The 19,547-nt window shown below is 37.8% G+C and overlaps 1 protein-coding gene across 1 annotated transcript; it reads left to right on the forward strand.

Moving 5' to 3' along the window:
- Nucleotides 939-18,065, forward strand: LOC109727243 (pre-mRNA-processing protein 40A). Its single transcript, XM_020257274.1, has 29 exons — nt 939-1,083; nt 1,805-1,876; nt 2,050-2,118; nt 2,212-2,511; nt 2,621-2,800; nt 2,920-2,996; nt 3,192-3,261; nt 8,641-8,693; nt 8,828-8,885; nt 9,077-9,450; nt 9,558-9,630; nt 11,254-11,352; nt 11,446-11,514; nt 11,595-11,672; nt 11,785-11,871; nt 11,994-12,028; nt 12,152-12,257; nt 12,554-12,634; nt 12,729-12,821; nt 12,892-12,945; nt 13,022-13,138; nt 13,246-13,344; nt 14,115-14,162; nt 14,243-14,341; nt 15,996-16,103; nt 16,195-16,259; nt 16,345-16,447; nt 17,282-17,581; nt 17,696-18,065. Exons 2-29 carry the CDS (start codon nt 1,844-1,846, stop codon nt 17,828-17,830), a joined length of 3,063 nt encoding a protein of 1,020 aa, XP_020112863.1. The 5' UTR covers nt 939-1,083; nt 1,805-1,843; the 3' UTR covers nt 17,831-18,065.

Genomic DNA, 19,547 nt, shown 5'->3' on the forward strand with positions numbered 1-19,547 from the left:
CCGCGTAGTGCAAGGCCTATGGGCCGTAGCCCGACATGCGATGTAAACATCGGGATGCCGAAAGGCCAGCTCGGCTCGGAGAAGGCCTCTTAGAGGAGGGGGAGGGAGGAGGGCTTGACCAGTCGGCCCGAGCGCCCATTACGAGGGCAGAGTCTTTCGGGAGCCGAGTCTCAGCCTGAAACGCCCAGCCATCTAATTTCACCCTTATCAATAGAAAATTTAGGCTTGGGCTCTGTAGGTCGTAGGTCTTTGGGTTTCGAAGCGGCCCAGACCATGGCAGTTGTTGGACATCGCACACATCAGTGGATCGTATTGTTTGTTAAAACTGGGCCATGATAGTCCAGTCCACTATTAACGGATGGATATGAGTCGCCCAACCCATCCCACTCCCCGAATCTGATGCTCACTTCATGCACCGTCGGGCCTATTCAGTATTGACATTAACAAATCATAGGAATAAAACCGGGTTGGATATATATTGTACATAGGATAGCAATATATCCACAAACATATATATATATATATAAAATTTCTTTTTGAATATGGATCCGGATTTGAATATTGATTAACTATTAAAATTTAAATTAATATCCACTAAAAATAGATTTAGATATGAATCCGATAATTAATAAACACAAAGAATTAAAAGCAATTGTGTTTTAACTAATGACTAAAATGAGTTAGTATTGCAAAGTTGGAAACATAAAAGAAGATTATATTATATATGTATGCTTTTAAATAATAATATTTAAAACTTTCAGGACACAAAAAAAAAAGAAGAAGCTTGATCTAAGTTGAAGGACCAGCAGTGCAGTGCAAGTAAGCCCCTAAACCCAGTCGAGACATCGGCGTCGAGTCCAACTCGAGTCTAACCTGAGTGGTTCGGATAGGGGAGAGCCAGCCCAAAATCAAACGCCAACTTATTTCTCCGCGGTTAAAGAGAGTCGGCGCCGGTCCTATTTGGGTCGCCCAAGCAGCCAAAAGCTCGTTCGCAGCGGCTCTCAAAGAGGAAGAGAAACCCTCGCCTCGCCCGACACCCCGCCCCTGCCCCCTCCGTCGCTCGTCGTCCCTCTCCGTTCTCAGGTGCTCTCCTGCTTCCCCCATCCCCTTTTTCTTCGTCCCCACGCGTAGCATCCTCTGCCTCCCCACCGACAAAAACCCTCGATACATAGATAGATAGATAGATAGATAGATAGACATCCGTCGCTTTTTCGCTCTCTTAAGAAGTTGGTATAACCTGCTTCTGGCCTATCGAACGTTCGGCTCTGCTGTTGATGCAGGGGGCGTCAAAGATCGGAGCTTGCTTCTTGGTCGACACGGCTTCACCTCTAAGCCGAGGGAGGCACCCGTCCCCCCTCCTCCGCAACGCACTCCCATCTTTGAGTCTAATAATTAGGGCCGCTATTCCGTGGGAGAGCGTGTTTTGGTAATGACTATCGCCCGTGTCGAGTAACTTTGTGTTTCTGTATTGTTGTCACGATTTGTCACCTTAGCTTCTGCCCTGAATTGGGAGATCGCTTCAGACGCCAAAATTCTCCGTGGGTGGTATACATTGCTTGTCGTCTTTCTTTTTAGGGTAATATCTTCATTTTTGGTTTCATTCCTCTTTGCATAAGGTGTGTTCTTGATTTTTGGTCGGTGTTGGTACTCAGAACAATTCATGCCGCCCTTTGTTGTTAGACTCTACGGATGCTCGATATTGCTCTTCAAATCTCAAAAAATTTTATTTATTTTGGCCTTGTCTACCCCATGTTTTTTTTTGCCTTCTCACTGTGTATTTCATCATTTGTATTTTTTCTTCCAGTTATTCAGGCTATGCTTGTTGTCACTTAGCTCTGGGTAAATGGCCAACAATCTACAGTCTTCTGGGCAACAGGTAGCACAACATCTTCTTTCATATGATTCGCTGAAGGCCTCACTAGTTTAACTTCCTATTTTATATATTCGGATTCTGCATTTTAATATAATATATGTTATATATATATATATATATATATTCTCTTGATGCTAAATTCTGACGTTTAGCGTATGATATTTCATTTTTAATAGCTCCCAAGGCCTCCTGTAATAGGTTCTACTGGTCTACCTCAAAATTTTGGCCCCCCGACAGCTATGCAGGTAAAGCTGCAAGCTGATGTTGGCATTTTGAGATTTTAACCTGTTTCATCACTTTTTGTCATATCTCAAAATCGTGTAATGTGGCAATTGCAGTTTAGGCCAATGGTTCCAACTCAGCAAGCACATCAGTTCATCCCACCAGCCTCGCAACAGTTTATGCCTGCTGGACAAAGCATCCCCGGGCAAGCTCAAATGCCCCATTTTCCTCAACCTACGCAGCATCTACCCCAACCGGGTCAAGGTCCTCCTTCATCACAAGCAATACCAATGCCATATGTTCATCCAAATAGACCTATGCCAACTGGGCCACTACAGACCCAACAAGTTGCTCAGGTGCCCAACGGTCATTTGCCTAATGTAGGTGGTCCTATGCCTCTTTCTTCATCTTACACGGTAAGATTCTTGCTGTAAATCGATAATTATGTGGTAGTCATGTTATCAATGCTTGTTACCCCATCATATTAATCTTCGTTATTGGCATTGTCCTGTCATATGGCTACAGTTTGCAACTTCATATGGGCAGCCACAAAATACTGTCAATGCCCCGCTGCAGTATCAACCAGTGTCTGGTACGCCTACCATCGGACAGCCGTGGGCTGCGCCTGGGGCTCAAAGTGTACCTCTTGTTACACCTCTAGTGTCGTCTGTGCAACCATCTTCAGCTCCACCTGCTGCAGCTCCTGTGAGCAGCCTTTTTCAACTTTTCTAGTTCCTCTGATGATAAATATTTTCATTTTCCGTGAAACCTCTGTTGGGCCATGTACACCTTCTCATCACCTCTCTTTAACTGGAATAATGCAGAAAATGGATTCCCAACCTAGCTCTAGTGAACCTGTTCCTTCTGACTGGCAAGAGCACACTTCTGCTGATGGAAAAAAGTATGTTGTTGTTGAACTAGTGCCCCTGCTTTATTTCCTTTGAAGGGATAATCTATGTTGGCTTTTGTTAACTTCAAGGAGTTCCATTACTGGGCATGTTGGATATTTTTAATATTTCTTTACGGTATAGATCCTTTTCCACCCGTAAGTTTTTCTTTTTACCCTCTAAATGATCCTTTTTGTTTTGCTATTTAGATATTATTACAATAAGAAGACTCGACAATCTAGTTGGGAGAAGCCTTTTGAGTTGATGACGCCTACTGAGGTGAGCCGTATTAATGGGACATGCATTTTCATATAATATTGCAACTTGCTCTTACTTTTGCAGTTATATCTTTTAAAATAAGTGCTGTCATCTGTAACTCTAGGTCTGTTGATCATAAATGTTTTACGAGAGCTTTGTTGATATTTACGTTCTTCTCTTTCAAGAACTCTTACATCCTGAGTGAAAAATAATTGCTCTATGTGGTCATAATTAAGCAGAGTTTCTATATCTCAGGGCAGAAAATAGTTGTCATTTACGTGTGTCTTAATATGGATGGGCCTTTTCCCTCTCTTGTGTAGCACTATATGAGAGTGTGACTGCAGTAAACACAAACAATCATACTGTATATTCCTTACATTTTCGAAGATTTTGGCATCAACTCTTATTCGCTTTAGTGTGGCTCTTTGGAAAGAGGTAAGTTACCCTATTGTTTTTTCACTAGGCAATGACTGACAAATATCAGTAGTAAAATGATGCAACAACGAACTTTCTCTCTGGAGTCAGCGGATGCCCGGTAACAGTTTTCAACTGTGTTATTGATTTACTTCATGGCCTACTTTGTTATAAATAGTGTTAAAAAAGCTCTTATATCATGATAAGCATCATTATTGGGCAGTGGCAAGATAATGTTGTTGTTGTTGTTGTTGTTGTTGTTGCTGTTGCTCCTATACGATCCTTTCGTGATTCATCCTGTTTTAGTTTGAACATAATTTGATCTAACATGAGGCTTGAACAAAATCTAAATCTAATATTTATGTATTTTTTACTGCCTATACACCAATTTGTGTAGAATATATTCCCGAGTGCCCTTGTACTTGGACATGTCATAGATCGGTTATAAAACTTAAACAGAAAGAAGGATATGAAAAATATTTTATCTTTATCAGGTCAGATTGCTGTATCATCCCTAATTGCAGGAGGATCTTGAAATTTCTACTGTTGACTTAATATCTTTAGAACTATTTGAGCCTTTTTGACGAAAAATGGATTAGATTATTAAATTGCTATGCCTACTATCTTTCAAGCTATGACACTTATAGATGCTCATCTCAGTTCTCCCTAGGAAAAAGGATGTATCTTATTCAAGGATCCTTTATGCTCACTTTATTTATTAGACCTATGTTAAATGATGCGAAGGTTTCTCCTCTATCGTTTTTCTTAAACACGATCTATTTAGAAAATTCTGATGACATTTTTTTTAAAGTTTTCTGCATTTACGAAGTTGTTAAGTCCAACCGACTGCTTTGGATTCCACTGAGATTTTATGATGCTTTCCTAAGTGTTGTTAAACAGTTAAATGCCTTTTAGGATCTTTAAGGCCTCTATGGAGCTATATATGGATTATGGACTTCTTATAAGTTGCAGAGTTTGACTAGAAGAAGCTATCATATTTAACTTTCTGCATCTTAAACCTGGCCTTCATAGCAATCACTGCTTGTTCCCCATTATAAGAAGATATAAGATACTTGCTCTGTTACAGGGCGAGCAGCATCTATCATGATAATCATATGCACGTCAGACGTAATCAGTGGTTTCCATGAATAAAACACTTAGGAAGTCTCTGTGACTCTGATTCAAGAAAGATATGGCATACGGCCAATAATTTCCTATTTTAGTTCGACCTTGGAACCAGCATACATAGAAAAATGATTTGAATAAAGAACTTAATTTCATTCTAAACAGTAAATATTAATACCATTTTATTAATTTATTTTTCAAGCTGAGGCTGCTCATATTATTGGAAACTCTGATTTGCTATATGTTGATTTAGTTGCTATCAATAGTTTCTTAGGTTAATGTTTAGGTGCATGATTTACATACTTCTTTGCAAGATATGGTACTCTGTGTGATGTGCTCTTAACTTCTTTCGTCATTACACTCCAACTTCCAACATCTGTTCTATGTTTATTGTTCATGAAATGCACTTCATTGTTTTCTTGTATTAGCATCTAATGTGCTCTTCCGAGTGTGAATCAGTGTTTGTCATTGTTCAGCCATGTTACTTTGGTTTTCTATTTTTCCTCTCTGTAACTAGGGTTATTTGCTTCATGGGAGTTGATTGTTGAATAATGTGCTTGATTTTGACACCTTACCTGTTATATCCTGTCCTTATGCCAATTGAGAAGTTTAGAGCTTTTTTTGCTGGCTGGAGACCTATCATCTTTGCGACTAACTAAAACATCATGTATGACGCGTCAGTCTATGTGGTCTCTCTTCTAGGGGATTTCTGTTTCCCTTATTTGATGTATAAATTACTACCTGCCCTTTGTAGAACTGCATTAGTTGGCGCATGCATTGATCGCCACTAGTAGTATTTGAATAATGGTTTTAACATGTAGAAATCTCTCTTATACTAGTTTAACCCTTAGATTGGTTGATCTCGGCCCTTGTAATATGTTAACTAAGGGATAACTTAGCAATTAGATGCTAGGTCTAGTTAATATCATACTGGAGAATTAGGGTATGTATGTACTTACTGGGGCTTTATATTGAATTCCCACCATCACTGAGCTCTGTCTCAGTTTCGGATCTTTCATTTCATTTTTCATTATATTTTGCTGTAGTTGGAATGCAGGAACCCTATTGTCCCCCTAATTTTGACAGTCCTATTATTTCTCCACTCAGTAACTTGTTTCCAATTTGTAATCTGATCATTGAGTGGCCGGAACGCGAGCAGAAAAGATTGATTTCAAGTAGATTTCTTCCTAAATCAGAATCTAATTAAATAGGAACTTTAGTAAGTTTTTCAATAAGAAACTTTATTACCATTGAAATCAGTCTGTCTTTTATAACTGCTTGAACTAATGATTCCTTTTACAGATGGTGTAAGTGTTATTAGTTCCTGCCAAATTAAGGGAGTTTTGGACAGGACTAGGTGAAACCCTTCTCTCTATTCTCAGACCTGTCACATGGCAGTTTCCTTTCCTTCTTTTACTTCAATAATTTCCCTTTTTTTTCTTTACCCTTTCTTTGCTCCTTTGGACTGCTGATCACTACTTCTATACCGGTCTTTACCTTTTTCCTTATTCTTTGCGTTAATCAATCCTGAAGACTGCTGGAACCTCTGATTTTCCTTGCATTTCATGATGTCGCCAATCTTTGGACTGAAACTTTTTCTGGATTTCCAGACAAATAATGAATTATTTTCAACTCTCTGGTGATTTGTCAGGGGATTGACCTATGATTCAATGTTATTCGGGAGCAAAAATGATCTTTTGATGCTTCTGATTATTCTTGTTATTGCATAAACCTTCTTGTTACTTCAATTACAATTCACTGGCTGATTAATTGCATCCAAGGTTGCCTCTGCAATAGTAGGATTAGATTGGCCTAGTCTGCTTTAAATCAGTTCACTTTGCGTTTAAATGTCAGATTATCCTTGGACTGCATGGTACATCCATACGATTTGATTAATGTAGCAATATCGCAAGAAAAGGACTTCTTGTTATTAGCCATAAGATTTCTCAACATTCATCACTACAAATTTGGAATCTAAAATTTTAATTTCTTATCCTTTCTGGTGAAGCTTAGGTTATATCCTATGTTGGACCTTAATATAGGGGGATATAACAATCATGGTAGTTTATGGAGACCAAGATGGTTTATGGTGTCTATTAATAGTGCTGTAGCTTGCGGCTTGAGCCCAAGGTGTGGTTCTTGAACATAACACTGTTGTGCATAGAATATTAATTGTGATGCTGGAATAAGTTTTCAGAATACTCTGTTGTAGCCAGCAAGATATGCTTTGATTGAAGATCCATATCACTTCTGGTAGTCCACTGTATATGGAACATCAAGAAAAATAAGATAGTGGATTTTGATGTTTGCTCTTAACCACGAAAAGGGTACATTCAGACAAGTAGCCCACATGTCACACTCAGAGATCGATCTTGAACTCAATATCATGCACAAGTGAAATTTTATTTCAATTGTTCTATATCATGAATTTGATGAAGTCTCCAAACCTGAAAGATTAATATTAAGAACACTACTGATTCTTAGGCTTAGTTTGGTATTGAGGTGGATCTAACGCTATTAGATAGAATGGAGTTGAGAAAAAACATATAGGGATATAATTTTGCACTCTCCGATGTGACCGCAGAAAATATATCGTAACCGACTAACCGCAATATGCGGAACGCAATATTACGTACGAAAACAAACAGGGTATTTTCCCATCGTCGTTTCTCACTGCACGTAACGCAATCTCCCCGCAATCCCAAACGAAGCCTTAGTTTTTCTAGAGATAGGAAATGATGAGGCATGTTGATGAAATGCCATTGTCTAGTTTGATGACAGGTTTCATGTTCTCAGTATTTTCCAGAATAGCATAGCTCAACTTCCATACAAGTTTTACATGCCAATAAATTAGATGGTTAAGCGTAGTAACTAAGGGAACCGAAACGTTAGTCAAGGTATTTAGTTGAACTTATATAAAGTTAAAACAGGGGCAGTTTGGTTAGTTTACTAAATTATTATCTAGATCCATAATTACTTTCTTCTAACAGTTACTGACAGAAAAACAACATCACTTTTTTAGGGACTGATCTGATCGTCAGAAAAGATGGGAGGCTTTTTTGGATTGCCATACAGGCTGGGGGTTGGTTTGGAAATTTTCCATGAATGTCACTATTCTGACTTTAACATCCTGCCCTTTGTGTTGTCTTTCATGCCTGCATAGATATACTCTGTAGAACTAGGTAAAAAACTTAGTAACATATTTTACTGGGTGACGTTGCTTGTTTTGCATCCATCATCAATATGTGGGAAAGAACTGACAACTGACGATCTTTAGATTAAGTAGGTTAGAAATTTGAGGGGCTTTTATTAGTGAAAATGCTGAATGGCTGTCTTCTATTCTTGTAAACATCTTTCGATTGGAATGTCTTTTATGTTGTGCAAATCTTGAGGTAATTGTTTTATGCAATTTAATGTTCTCCTTCTTATCGATATTAACTTTTCCTCGTGCATACATTCACGGATATGTTTTCTTCATATGATTGTTGTGCCTTTGGTTATATTAATGTACGTACATACATTTATGTGGGAGGGCGAATGCGTCCTGGCTCCCTGCCATCCTTGCTTAAAACATTTCCCATGAAAACATTAGTTTCCAGTATTGCTCACATTGCATGTCAATGATCAGTTAGTTGTAGCTCCTCTTTGCTCCTTTGGAGGTTTTCTATAATGATTGTTTGTTCTAAAAAAATCGCAACATTGTAGAAGACATGTTAAGATGAATTATTTGTGATTAAAGTCTTTTAATTATATTTTACTTTAGTGCTAAAGTCAATTTCTTTAATTATTCCTTAATTTAGTGCTCATTTAAAATTTAAAATGTATTGTCTTGCTTATTTTTTTTGTCTGCGCATGTAACAGAGGGCTGATGCATCAACTGTATGGAAGGAATTTATCACTTCGGAGGGAAGAAAGTTAGTATATAGTTGTTATTTCGTACATGTAGATGATAATCTTCTAATTGTTACTAATGTTGTAATTAGCACTCAGCTGGCTTAAAGGTTTTTCCCCATAATAATTGTTGTTATTTACTTTTCAATTGTCGCAGATATTACTACAACAAAGTAACAAAGCAGTCCAAATGGACAATTCCTGATGAATTGAAGGTTACCATATCTTTTGCTCTCATCTTTCCGTGTTGAGCCTGATTGTTGGCAGATTCCATGCCAAATGGTTTATAGAAACTCCCCTCACTATTTCAATGGCTCAATAAATTACTTTCTTGTGTTAAGTTTGATGAAGTTGCTAATTTAGTGGTTTAATAATCTTTGTATTAATTTTGATACCTGCTCTTCAGTTAGCTCGTGAGACGGCGGAAAAAGCGGCAAATCAGTCAGCAGGTCAAGAAACTGGGGCAGCTTCAGCTGTTTCTTTGACCGAGATCCCTTCCACCTTGACAAACGTGCAAAATCCTGCAGCAGCTTCTGTGGCAGCTTCAAGCCCAGTTGCTGTGACAGTCAATTCTGTGATTCCACCTGCTAATACGACTTCAGCATCACCGTCTGTTTCTGGCACACATTCTACCGAAATCCCTTCTAATTCTTCCTTGGGACCAACAAACACACTTGGCATTTCACATCCTGGTCCTCCTCCAACTACCTTACCTGCTTCAGGTATTGCGAGTTCAGAGGTTTCATCCATTACACTTGATGCTGCGACAACTGTATCTCGGTATGGATCCTGTGGTTCCCGGTGGCGCTGTTTTCCTCTTTTTTTTGGGCTTTCCTTGCTTCCCGTGCGTCCTTTTTGACCATTTCCTTCTCTTCCTATCTTTGCAGGAGTAATCACGACAGTCCGTCTCTAACAAGCATTACTAATGTGACAGATGGAACTTCTGCTCAAGAGTTGGAGGTATGATTTATTTGCTGCTCTTTACTAGTTCTTGAATATTGGACATATCTGTAAAGCAACTCCCAAGTCATTACAACTTATTCCCGAACCAAACGGTATCTAGGAGTGTTGTTACATTTTCTTTTGCACGTGTGGCAGACAGCAGATGGAAAAGCCTTTAGGAAACTAACAATATCCGAGAATGGTATTTTGGACTATTACATGAAGTTGAAGAGGAATATTTCAAACAAGAGACTTTAGAGTTGCTTTTGCAGAGCGTAAAATTTCAAGAGCAATAGCAGTAAAAAAATTGTTGTAATGGAATTGTATTTCGTGATATGGTTATTCAGTTTTTTGATGATTAGTCTTATTAATGGGCTTTTTTTGCATTTAGACCCCTGACAAATTTTTATTTTAAAAATAGCTCTGCCAAAATTTAATTTGCAAAAATAGTCCTGGGCCTGCCACGCAAGCGCCACGTCAGCGCCACGTGGGCAGGACCGGGCCCATGTGTTAAGTTGAACACGGTGAACCATTCACTGTGTTCAAACACGGTGAATAGTTCACCGTGTTTAATACGTATTTTTTATATATTGAAAAGATGAATAAGGAATAGGAATGTCAATAGGTATGGATATTTGAAATATTATCCGAATTCAAACCCGAATAAATTATATATATATATATATATATATATATATANACCATTCACCGTGTTTAGACACGGTGAATGATTCACCGTGTTCAACTTAATACCCTGGCCCCAGCCCTGCCCGCGTAGCGTTGACGTGGCGCCTGCGTGGCAGAGACAGGGCCATTTTTGCAATTTTAATTTTGATAGGGCTATTTTTAAAATAAAAATTGCTCAGGGGGCTATTTGCAAAAAAAGCCCCTTATTAATGCATCTTATTGTTGGTTGTTTTTTTTTTCTATTTAATATTGGCAAAGATGCCAAGCTTGAGCATGGTCACATTTGCTGTGTCCATACTCTTGCTATATTATTTAGTTTTAGACTTCCTATATAATTTGAAGCCTCTTTTGATTTTCAAAATAGATGGCCTCTAGAATCTTGTTCTCAATGTTGTAAAAATATTTTGTGTGGGGTCAAAGTACTACATATCGCCTATGCGGTGGATTAGTTCATTATGGGTGCATATGCAGTCTATATAAGATACAATATAACAATATGAGAATATAGTTGATAAATAAGATGGAAAACCAGAAGATTTTTTTAAAAAATAATTAATACTTTGTAGATATTCTTATGGTGCTTTGAGATTATGAAGATTATGTTGAAGTTTCAAGTAACTTATCGGAAGATAGTATGCGAAATACAATATAATGAACAATCGAAGTATGTTCACTAAGTTATTATATCACAATTGGGTATTCAAGTGTCTGGCTAGTTAACATGCATAAGTCATGCTAAAATGCGTGAGATTAGACACCTTGTTCAAGCTGCCTAGTTATGTGGTGTTTAGTCCGTGGGAGCAAGTCGGCAACCGCACAGCATATGTTGGCGTATATGTGGGTGCATGCACCACATTTTAGAATGCTCCTTGTTCTGACGATATCTGCATGATAAATTTTATGATCATGTTATTGCGAGTTGTTTAAATTGTTTGACTTGTACATTTGTTTTAGGAGGCCAAGAAGGCCATGCCAGTCATTGGAAAGATTAATGTCACTCCAGTGGAGGAAAAAGTAGTTGATGAGGAACCTATGGTTTATGCTAATAAGCAGGTAAATATTCTAGTTATTACAGGTTAATATAAATTCTATTGGTTTGGGTTTTCTTGTAACTGTACAAGTTGTTTACCCTGATTTATCTTTTAGGAGGCAAAACATGTGTTCAAGACCCTGCTGGAATCTGCAAATGTTGAATCTGATTGGACTTGGGAACAGGTTTAATACTCGTATTCTTTTTTCAGTAATCATTTGACTTGTTCGCTTTTATGAAACTATATTTTGAATGGAATTCCCAGACTATGCGAGTTATCATTAATGACAAGAGATATGGTGCTTTAAAGACACTTGGAGAGAGAAAGCAGGCATTTAATGAGGTTTGTCTGATAGTTTATGGATATTTACAAGTCTATGGTTTTTAATCCGTTTATTTTTTCTTGTTTATTGTATTCTCCTAAGATTTCTTGTAATCTGTTTATTTCGTTACAGTACTTGGGCCAAAGGAAAAAGCAGGAAGCTGAGGAGAGGCGGATTAAACAGAAAAAAGCCCGAGAAGATTTTACGAGAATGTTAGAAGTAATATATGTTCTTCTTTGAGAAGGCTTGTTCAATTACTACTTATCTAGTTATGTTTGAGAACATTCACTCAATTACTAGTTATTTCTACATTTATATGAATTCTTTTATTTCTTATGCAGGAATGCAAGGAACTTACATCATCACTCCGATGGAGGTCTGTTCTTTTATGTACATATATTTGAAATGGAGGATGCTAGTTAATACTTGATAATATAAGGTTGTTTGGATATAAGTTTGATGGCTATGTAGTACTCAGAGGTTGCTTCTGACATTTCAGTAAAGCAGTTACCATGTTTGAGGATGATGAGCGGTTCAGTGCGGTAGAGCGTGCTAGGGACCGCGAGGATCTATATGAGAGTTATATGGTGGAGCTTCAGAAGAAGGTTCATGTTCTTGTTTTTGTAAATACCTACAAGAGTGCTTCTTTAGCTATCCATTTGCACCTATACCTTCCTTTTTTTTGGTCTTGCAGTGGACTTTTTTGCCAGTTGTTTTGTTTATTTTTCACGATTTTGGGTATCTACATCATGTTTGACTTAAGTTGGTTTGATTGGTCAGCTTAGCCATGCTGGCTAGATTAAAACTGGACGAATTTCTATTTAGTTCAGGACAGCAGTTTGTTGTTTGTCTTTTAACGGGGCAAGTTTTTGCATTTATTCTAATATATGTCTTTCTCCAGGAAAGAGCAAAGGCTGCTGAAGAGCATAAAAGGAATATTATGGAATATAGAGCTTTTCTTGAATCATGTGACTTTATCAAGGTTTTCTTTGAAATGATCCATACTGTTGTAAAACAATACAAGGCAATTCTCGTTCTACTTTGGAAGCCTGACTTTCTATGTGCTTCACTTGTAGGCAAACACCCAATGGAGAAAAGTTCAAGATCGGCTGGAGGATGATGAAAGATGCTCTCGACTTGAAAAAATTGATCGGTTGGAGATTTTTCAGGTCAGTGCTTTGACTACTTTATCTTGCAAGCTAACTTGCTGCTTTGTTTGCTCACTTGTATGTATTGCAGGAGTACATACATGACCTGGAGAAAGAAGAAGTGGAGCAGAGAAAGATACAGAAGGTACAAATTGGTTTCTTTTTTCCCCCTCCCACTGTCTACGGAGGATATACTCACGTTCTGTATATTAAAAATCAAGGAACAAATAAGGCGACTTGAGCGTAAGAACCGTGATGAGTTTCGCAAGTTGATGGAAGGACATATTGCTACGGGTGTTCTTACTGCAAAAACACACTGGCGTGATTACTGCATGCAGGTACTTTCGGAATCTTGTCTGTATATAACTACATTCAAAATCTATAACATTTGGGTAGTGCTAGTGTTGTATCTTTCTAATACAAAATTGTGATTTCTTCCATGCAGGTCAAGGATTCAGCACCCTACTTGGCCGTATCGTCAAACACATCTGGTTCGACTCCAAAAGATCTGTTTGAAGATGTTGCAGAGGAGCTTGATAAACAGGTAAATATTGCCCAAGGAGTTTTGACTCTTTGTTTTTTTTTTTTTTTTGCAGTGTGATACATTGCTTGTAGTATGTAAACAACTATGTTAAGTTGGTTTTTATGAGTGGTGTGTACGCAAATATTGGCATTTAATCTAATAGATTGTGCTTTGACCATATTATGCATTCAAGGGCAAGGCTTTAAGTGCCCGTCGGCACGGGCCGTATCCACCGTGCCGTACCGTGCCAATAAGACATCGGCACGATACAGATTCCGTGCCGATGGCACAGCTCAAAAACCTCTATTCTTTAAATTAGTAAGTAATTTCCTCAATAAAGTTTAAAAGATGTGATAAAAAGACATAATAAATAGTTAGAATATTTTGTTGCTAAAAAAAATAAATATTTCATACTATTATGTGTCGGCATACAAGAATTTTTTTGACCTGCACGCATCGGCACGGCTCGGCATGCACCATGCCGTACCGTGCCGGCAAGTTTCAGGCACGACCCTGTGCCACGGCACTTAAATCTTTGTTCAAGGGTATGAAATATAAAATTCGATATTATTCAAAGGTAATAAATATAAAATTCGATAACAGTATGATTTAATGATTTGGCTTACCTATCATTTTCTCAATAACTTAGTCGTCATGTCATGACATCAAACGTAGACATTAGATCTGTTTATTTCATCCGCCCATTTGGAAAATTTTGCTCATATCATATCTACTGAACTGATGAAAAACCTGTAGTTTTAACTTCTATTTTACTTTTGGGTAATTGGCAGTATGATGAGGACAAGGCCCAAGTTAAGGAGGCTATGAAGGTTGGAAAGGTAGTTGATGGTTTTTTTTTTTTTTTTTCTTTTTTTCTTTGTATTGCCGACAGAAGGTAGTAACCAGATCCTATTTTCAGATTGTTTTGGCCTCTTCCTGGACTTTTGAGAACTTCAAATCTGCTATTTCAGAGGAAGGTACTCTTAAAGGAAAAGGAATATCTGATATAAACCTCAAGGTATTATTACTCTTTATGATCTTTTGAGACTGAAGTTAGAGAAATTAGACGAACCGAAGAAAAGCTAATTTTCCCCCATTTTGTAGTGTTTCTTGACATTTCATCAACATTTTGTGCAATATTTATTACTTTCAAATGTGACACAAATTGTTCTTCCAGTAAGTTTGCATAACACCTGTAAGAGATAGTATGCTGCAGATCAGCCAAATATGCCAAATTTTCATGCAGGGAAGATAACTCTGTAAATGAGAATTGGACGTCTAATTTTGAATTGAGTTGCATATGCTGTAAACTTAATTTTAGGTCAAGGGCTCAACTTGCAATATTGTTCCTGTTATAAACTTAGTGGCTTATTTTGGTTTCAACCTGTAACTGTCCTGCACAATAAATAGTTCAGGGCGCTCAAACTCATTATAGAGTATTTGATTTATCCATTTTATATATCATTAATTATGAGCGCTGGGGTTAATTCCCAATTTTTATGGTGTATAGTGTTAGTTTTGCAGCACAACTTATATCTGGAGGTATCATTCTTTCCTCTACGCCAGTATTCTGTGGTCTGATACGCAATAATAGAAAATCGTTACAACGACTGCCGTGAATAAACACAGTTAATTATTATCTCAATGCAGTCTATTGTTGTTGATGAGTTGGCTCTCTAGGTAAAGTGTGGTGGACTTAAACCGATTGACCTGTCATTATCTTTATGTTGGGTGATGCGAGAAAACGAAGGCATTAGATTGTATTTGGGCTCAATTCTGCTTCTAGAAATGATTATTATCCCTCAAAGATTACTTCCAGGCTCCAGCTTAACTCAAAAGCAACAACTAGAAAGAATATATCACTCATCAATTCATCATGGTTTTTGACACTTCTGTTCGGAAGTCGCACCTGTTCTGAGCGGCTAACTTCTACAAGCCATAGTAATATTACTTTGCATTGACCTAGATTTAGTACATTGACCATTATAGGAGAGTCTGTGCTTGAGAATGTGGTTCTATTATCATACTTCCGAATAGCATATATGATTGTTGGCATGTTTGGCTATTCAAGGGGGAATTTATCAATTGCCTGTATGTGAAGCGACCAAGTTTGTGTCTTAAAGCTCTATGCCACACTCCCCATTCAGGTGTGCGCCTCCTGAGGCATAGTGAGGCATATTCCCTTTTTTTTTCTTCTTTTTTTTTTCCCGCCTCGGTGGGCGTTCGAATCCTGCCTGTCAATTGAGGTGCCACTTACAAAGCTTCCCGCACATGGAATCTTCTTATTCAAAGGCATGCTCACATCCATGCAAGTACTGCAATATGTGTCGTGCCGATGGTTAAATGGCAAACCCCTCTCTTGGGGGTGTCATTTTGAGATTGTTTGCTTATGACTTTTCCAACTATTGTACTACTCCGCATCAACCATGTGAATCATTTAGTTCTAGTCTTTATTATCAGTCTTGTCACAGCTAAAGAAATATAGGAATGCTGGATTATAATTGATCAGTAAACAAGCAGTTGTTTTTCACATATCCTTGTTCCTTTTTGGATTTGTTGTCGACATGTTATGTTGTTTCTGTAATTGAACTTTTGATAAGCATTTTTTTCAGGCAGAATTTCTCCACCACATTCAATGGGGCTTGACCTATTGTTTTCTTGTTGATTTGCAGCTTGTATTCGATGAGTTAATGGAAAGGCTAAGGGAGAAGGAGGAAAAAGAGGCTAAAAAGCGCCAACGTCTTGGAGATAATTTTTCTGATCTCCTCTACTCGATCAAAGTATTATAGCTTCACCTCTGCAAGCTGATATTAAATTATGAAGTGTTTGTCCAGTCATCATTGAAATTATTTTTTTGATGTTATTTTGTAGGAAGTGACAGCATCTTCAAAATGGGATGACTGCAAGTCACTTTTTGAAGATAGCCAAGAGTACAGGTAGTTCATGTTGCATCATTTGGTATCTACCTTTTCCTTTGATTTCTATCTGTCTCAATTTATAATGGCATCCATTCATTTTTAGGGCCATTGGAGACGAGGCATTTGCAAAAGAGATTTTTGAAGAGTATATTGCACAGTTACAAGAAAAGCTGAAAGAGAAGGAACGCTTGAGAGAAGAAGAGAAGGTAAAAATATACTTGTTTCCTTTGTCGGTTGTCAAAAAATCTTGCAGCTCAACAAGCCAGTACTCGTTTATTTACTAAATTAGCCAAGCTCAGTTGGCTTAGTGGACTGAGTATAATCTGGGCTCAGTTGCTCGATCTTGGCCGGAAGAAGCTCAAGTATAGTATTTATGTTTCTTTTGTATATAAACGTAGTTGTCAAGGTTGTAGAATGAGGTGTCAATGTAGTGGTAAATATTTTGTTTCTCTTTTCAATCGTCGCGGGATCAAAACCTCAACTTTGGCTTTTTATTCTTGGAATCTTTGTTGTGAACTTTTGATCCAGCGAGTGAACTTTTGATTTTTAGATAGGATAGTAAATGGATATTTAGATAGGAGATTAAATGGGTAGTTTCTTTGATGAGCTAATCTATCAAGCTCGAGGGAGCTCAATGAATTGATCAGCTGATCTTGAGCTTGGAGCTTTCTTGCTTGTCGCAAGCTCGATCAATGCTCGAGCTTGTCTAATATGAGCTAAGCTGATCAGAGGTTTGGCACGGTAGTATACAACTCAGGTTTTGGCATGGCACAACATGCAGCATGATTTGTATCGGAACTGGGAAACTGTTGTTGTCAAAGGTGAGCACCTGGTTAGCCTAGGCACTCGTAGAGGCTAGGAATCCCACTGCCTTTTGGCAATCCTAAGGTTGACCTAAATGCTCACTGACCGTGCCTAGTCAAGCACCTCAGGCAAGGTGAAATGTGACCAAGGGACGCACCTTGTTGAGTATCTGTTGAGTTCTCCAAATGTATAAGAAAAGAGCACAAGTGAATTCAATTTGACTTCTCTATTGGCAGGCTAAGAAAGAAAGAGAAAAAGAAGAGAAAGTGAAAAAAAAGGAGAAGGAGAGAAAGGAGAAAGAGAGAGAGCGTGACAAAGAAAAGGGAAAGGATAGATCCAAGAGGGACGAAACAGAGAGCGAAACTGCTGATCTGGACAGCCATGGTTCGAAGGATCGAAAAAGGGAGAAGGATAGAGAGAGAAAATACCGAAAACGCCATCATAATGCACCTGATGATGGAAGCTCTGAAAAAGATGAGAAAGAAGACTCTAAGAAGTCACGGAGGCATAGCAGCGACCACAAAAAATCTAGGAAGGTTAGAAAGAAGGAAATGCTCACTTAAAATTGTTCCAAATCCTCAGGAAATATACTATACTGACCTTTTATGTATCCCCACATGTATGAAATTCTATTTTACTTTTTCCTGCAGCATGCATATGCTTCTGATTCGGATAGCGAAAATAGACACAAAAGGCATAAGAAAGACCGAGATGGATCCCGTAGAAATGGTGCACATGAGGAGCTCGAGGATGGGGAACTCGGAGAAGATGGGGAAATCCGTTAAGTTTTTGTCACCTTTATAGTTGTTAGTTATTCAGCATGTTCTTCGCCGGCAACTTTCCTCACTATCTGTTCCATGCATAGCTTTGTCAGTGAGTTACCTATGCTAGACGTTATGCAATGATTAACTACATTTCTGTTTTGTCATTGTAATCAACCTTTTCCTGTACCTTTTTACTTTCTGCAATGTTGGCTTTCATTTATAAACTTCTTAATGAAAGTATAATCTAGTTACTCCACCTGGCTACATGTCTTCTTTTTTTTTTTTTTTTAACAAAAAAACAAAAAGATTCTGGTAGTTCTGTTTTGAAGGTTGTTATGAATACAGAGAGAGCTAAATGTACTAAAATTGTGGTTGTCCTTGTTCCTTTCCATGTGTGTACTTGTACTTGTTCACCAGCATGTTGTAGTTTTAGCATCTTCTTGTTTAAATTTCTGCAAAATGTTAAGTATTTAACGGTGCATATGTATGCTTTTGCATTTTTTTTTTCTATTTTTCATATTGAGGTAATTTTTTTATACTTTTATATTCTCTGTGTATGCCGCTGTAATGGTGGGATGTCAAAAACTATTGCAATGATTGTGTCAATCATTTGCAAATCGGTCACTAATCACAATATATGGTTTTTCTTTTAGTAAATATGAATTGTGTATCTCCGAATTCTTGTTGTGTGTGAGGAAGTGTCTAGAGGAATCGCGATTGCACGCTTTGCAGAGAAAATTGTACGTTGAGAAGTATGTATTCCTTACCGGCACTGGCTGGTAATACTGTACTTGGATTCAAGAACTTAGCTGAACTTCACTCTAGTATGAACTTGTTCAGGCAGTTTGCTTGTGGCCGTCTACTCTCGATTCTCTGTTTTTACCATTCCATAAGGTAAAATGCCTACCAATTGTATTTCTAACTTAAGCCATCGTAGGCCCTTATAGTCTTACATCTGTAGAGAGGTAGGTTTTTCATTGTTGGGAGGATTATTATGTTTGCCTTGCCATTTTTTCATTAGTAAGTGCCTCATCTTGTTTTGCTTACATGCAAACTCTTATTTACCATCAACACTAACAGTTTAAGTTAATAGGATAATCAAAAAATTTTTTGATGGTTAGATCATCAGCTGAATGAATTGCCATTCTGCACTGTGTAACATCATTTTGGACTATTAACTGCTGAACCGATAATTTGAGCTTATTAATGAAATATCAGTTGAATGTATGGCTATGGCAGAAATGAACATATTCTTGCTTTATGTTTTAGGTACTCAGAAAATTCTTCTATGTTATGGTGCATGTGGCATTTTTGTACTGTACGTGGGTGCAGGTGTAAACAGTAGTGGCTTTCAACTGCATTGTAGCATGTTCGCATATTGATTGCAGTAGCTTTGTACGAAATATGCTGCAAATAAAGAATGATCCTAAATATGGAATAATGAAAAGAAGCATTATTTTGCATTGAAATCAAACTTGTGATTTACAGTCCAAAATTGGTTTAGAGAATGTAGTACTAAAAAGAAGCATAAAAGAGGGCTCAATTTATGCATCTTAAAAGCATCTTATACTATTAATGCGGCACAGAGGCGATGCCCGACTGCCTGCTGGAGCTAACTTTAAGCCGATCGATTCTTTTTTACTGCACCTGAAGTGTTCTGTAACAAGTGATGGTAGTGAGCTCAGGATTGATTATGCTAGATTAAAAAATACTCTTTCAATTCCGCCCGAGGCAAAGA

Source organism: Ananas comosus, linkage group 22 (assembly GCF_001540865.1).
Source record: "Ananas comosus cultivar F153 linkage group 22, ASM154086v1, whole genome shotgun sequence".
Taxonomy (NCBI): Eukaryota; Viridiplantae; Streptophyta; class Magnoliopsida; order Poales; family Bromeliaceae; genus Ananas; species Ananas comosus.

Excerpts from the sequence above, each read along its gene's own strand:
- LOC109727243 (XM_020257274.1), top strand. The coding sequence starts at position 1,844 with ATGGCCAACAATCTACAGTCTTCTGGGCAACAG. Across the intron at positions 2,801-2,919 it reads CTCCACCTGCTGCAGCTCCT|AAAATGGATTCCCAACCTAG; the intron begins GTGAGCAGCCTT and ends GGAATAATGCAG. Across the intron at positions 13,139-13,245 it reads GGCGTGATTACTGCATGCAG|GTCAAGGATTCAGCACCCTA; the intron begins GTACTTTCGGAA and ends TCTTCCATGCAG.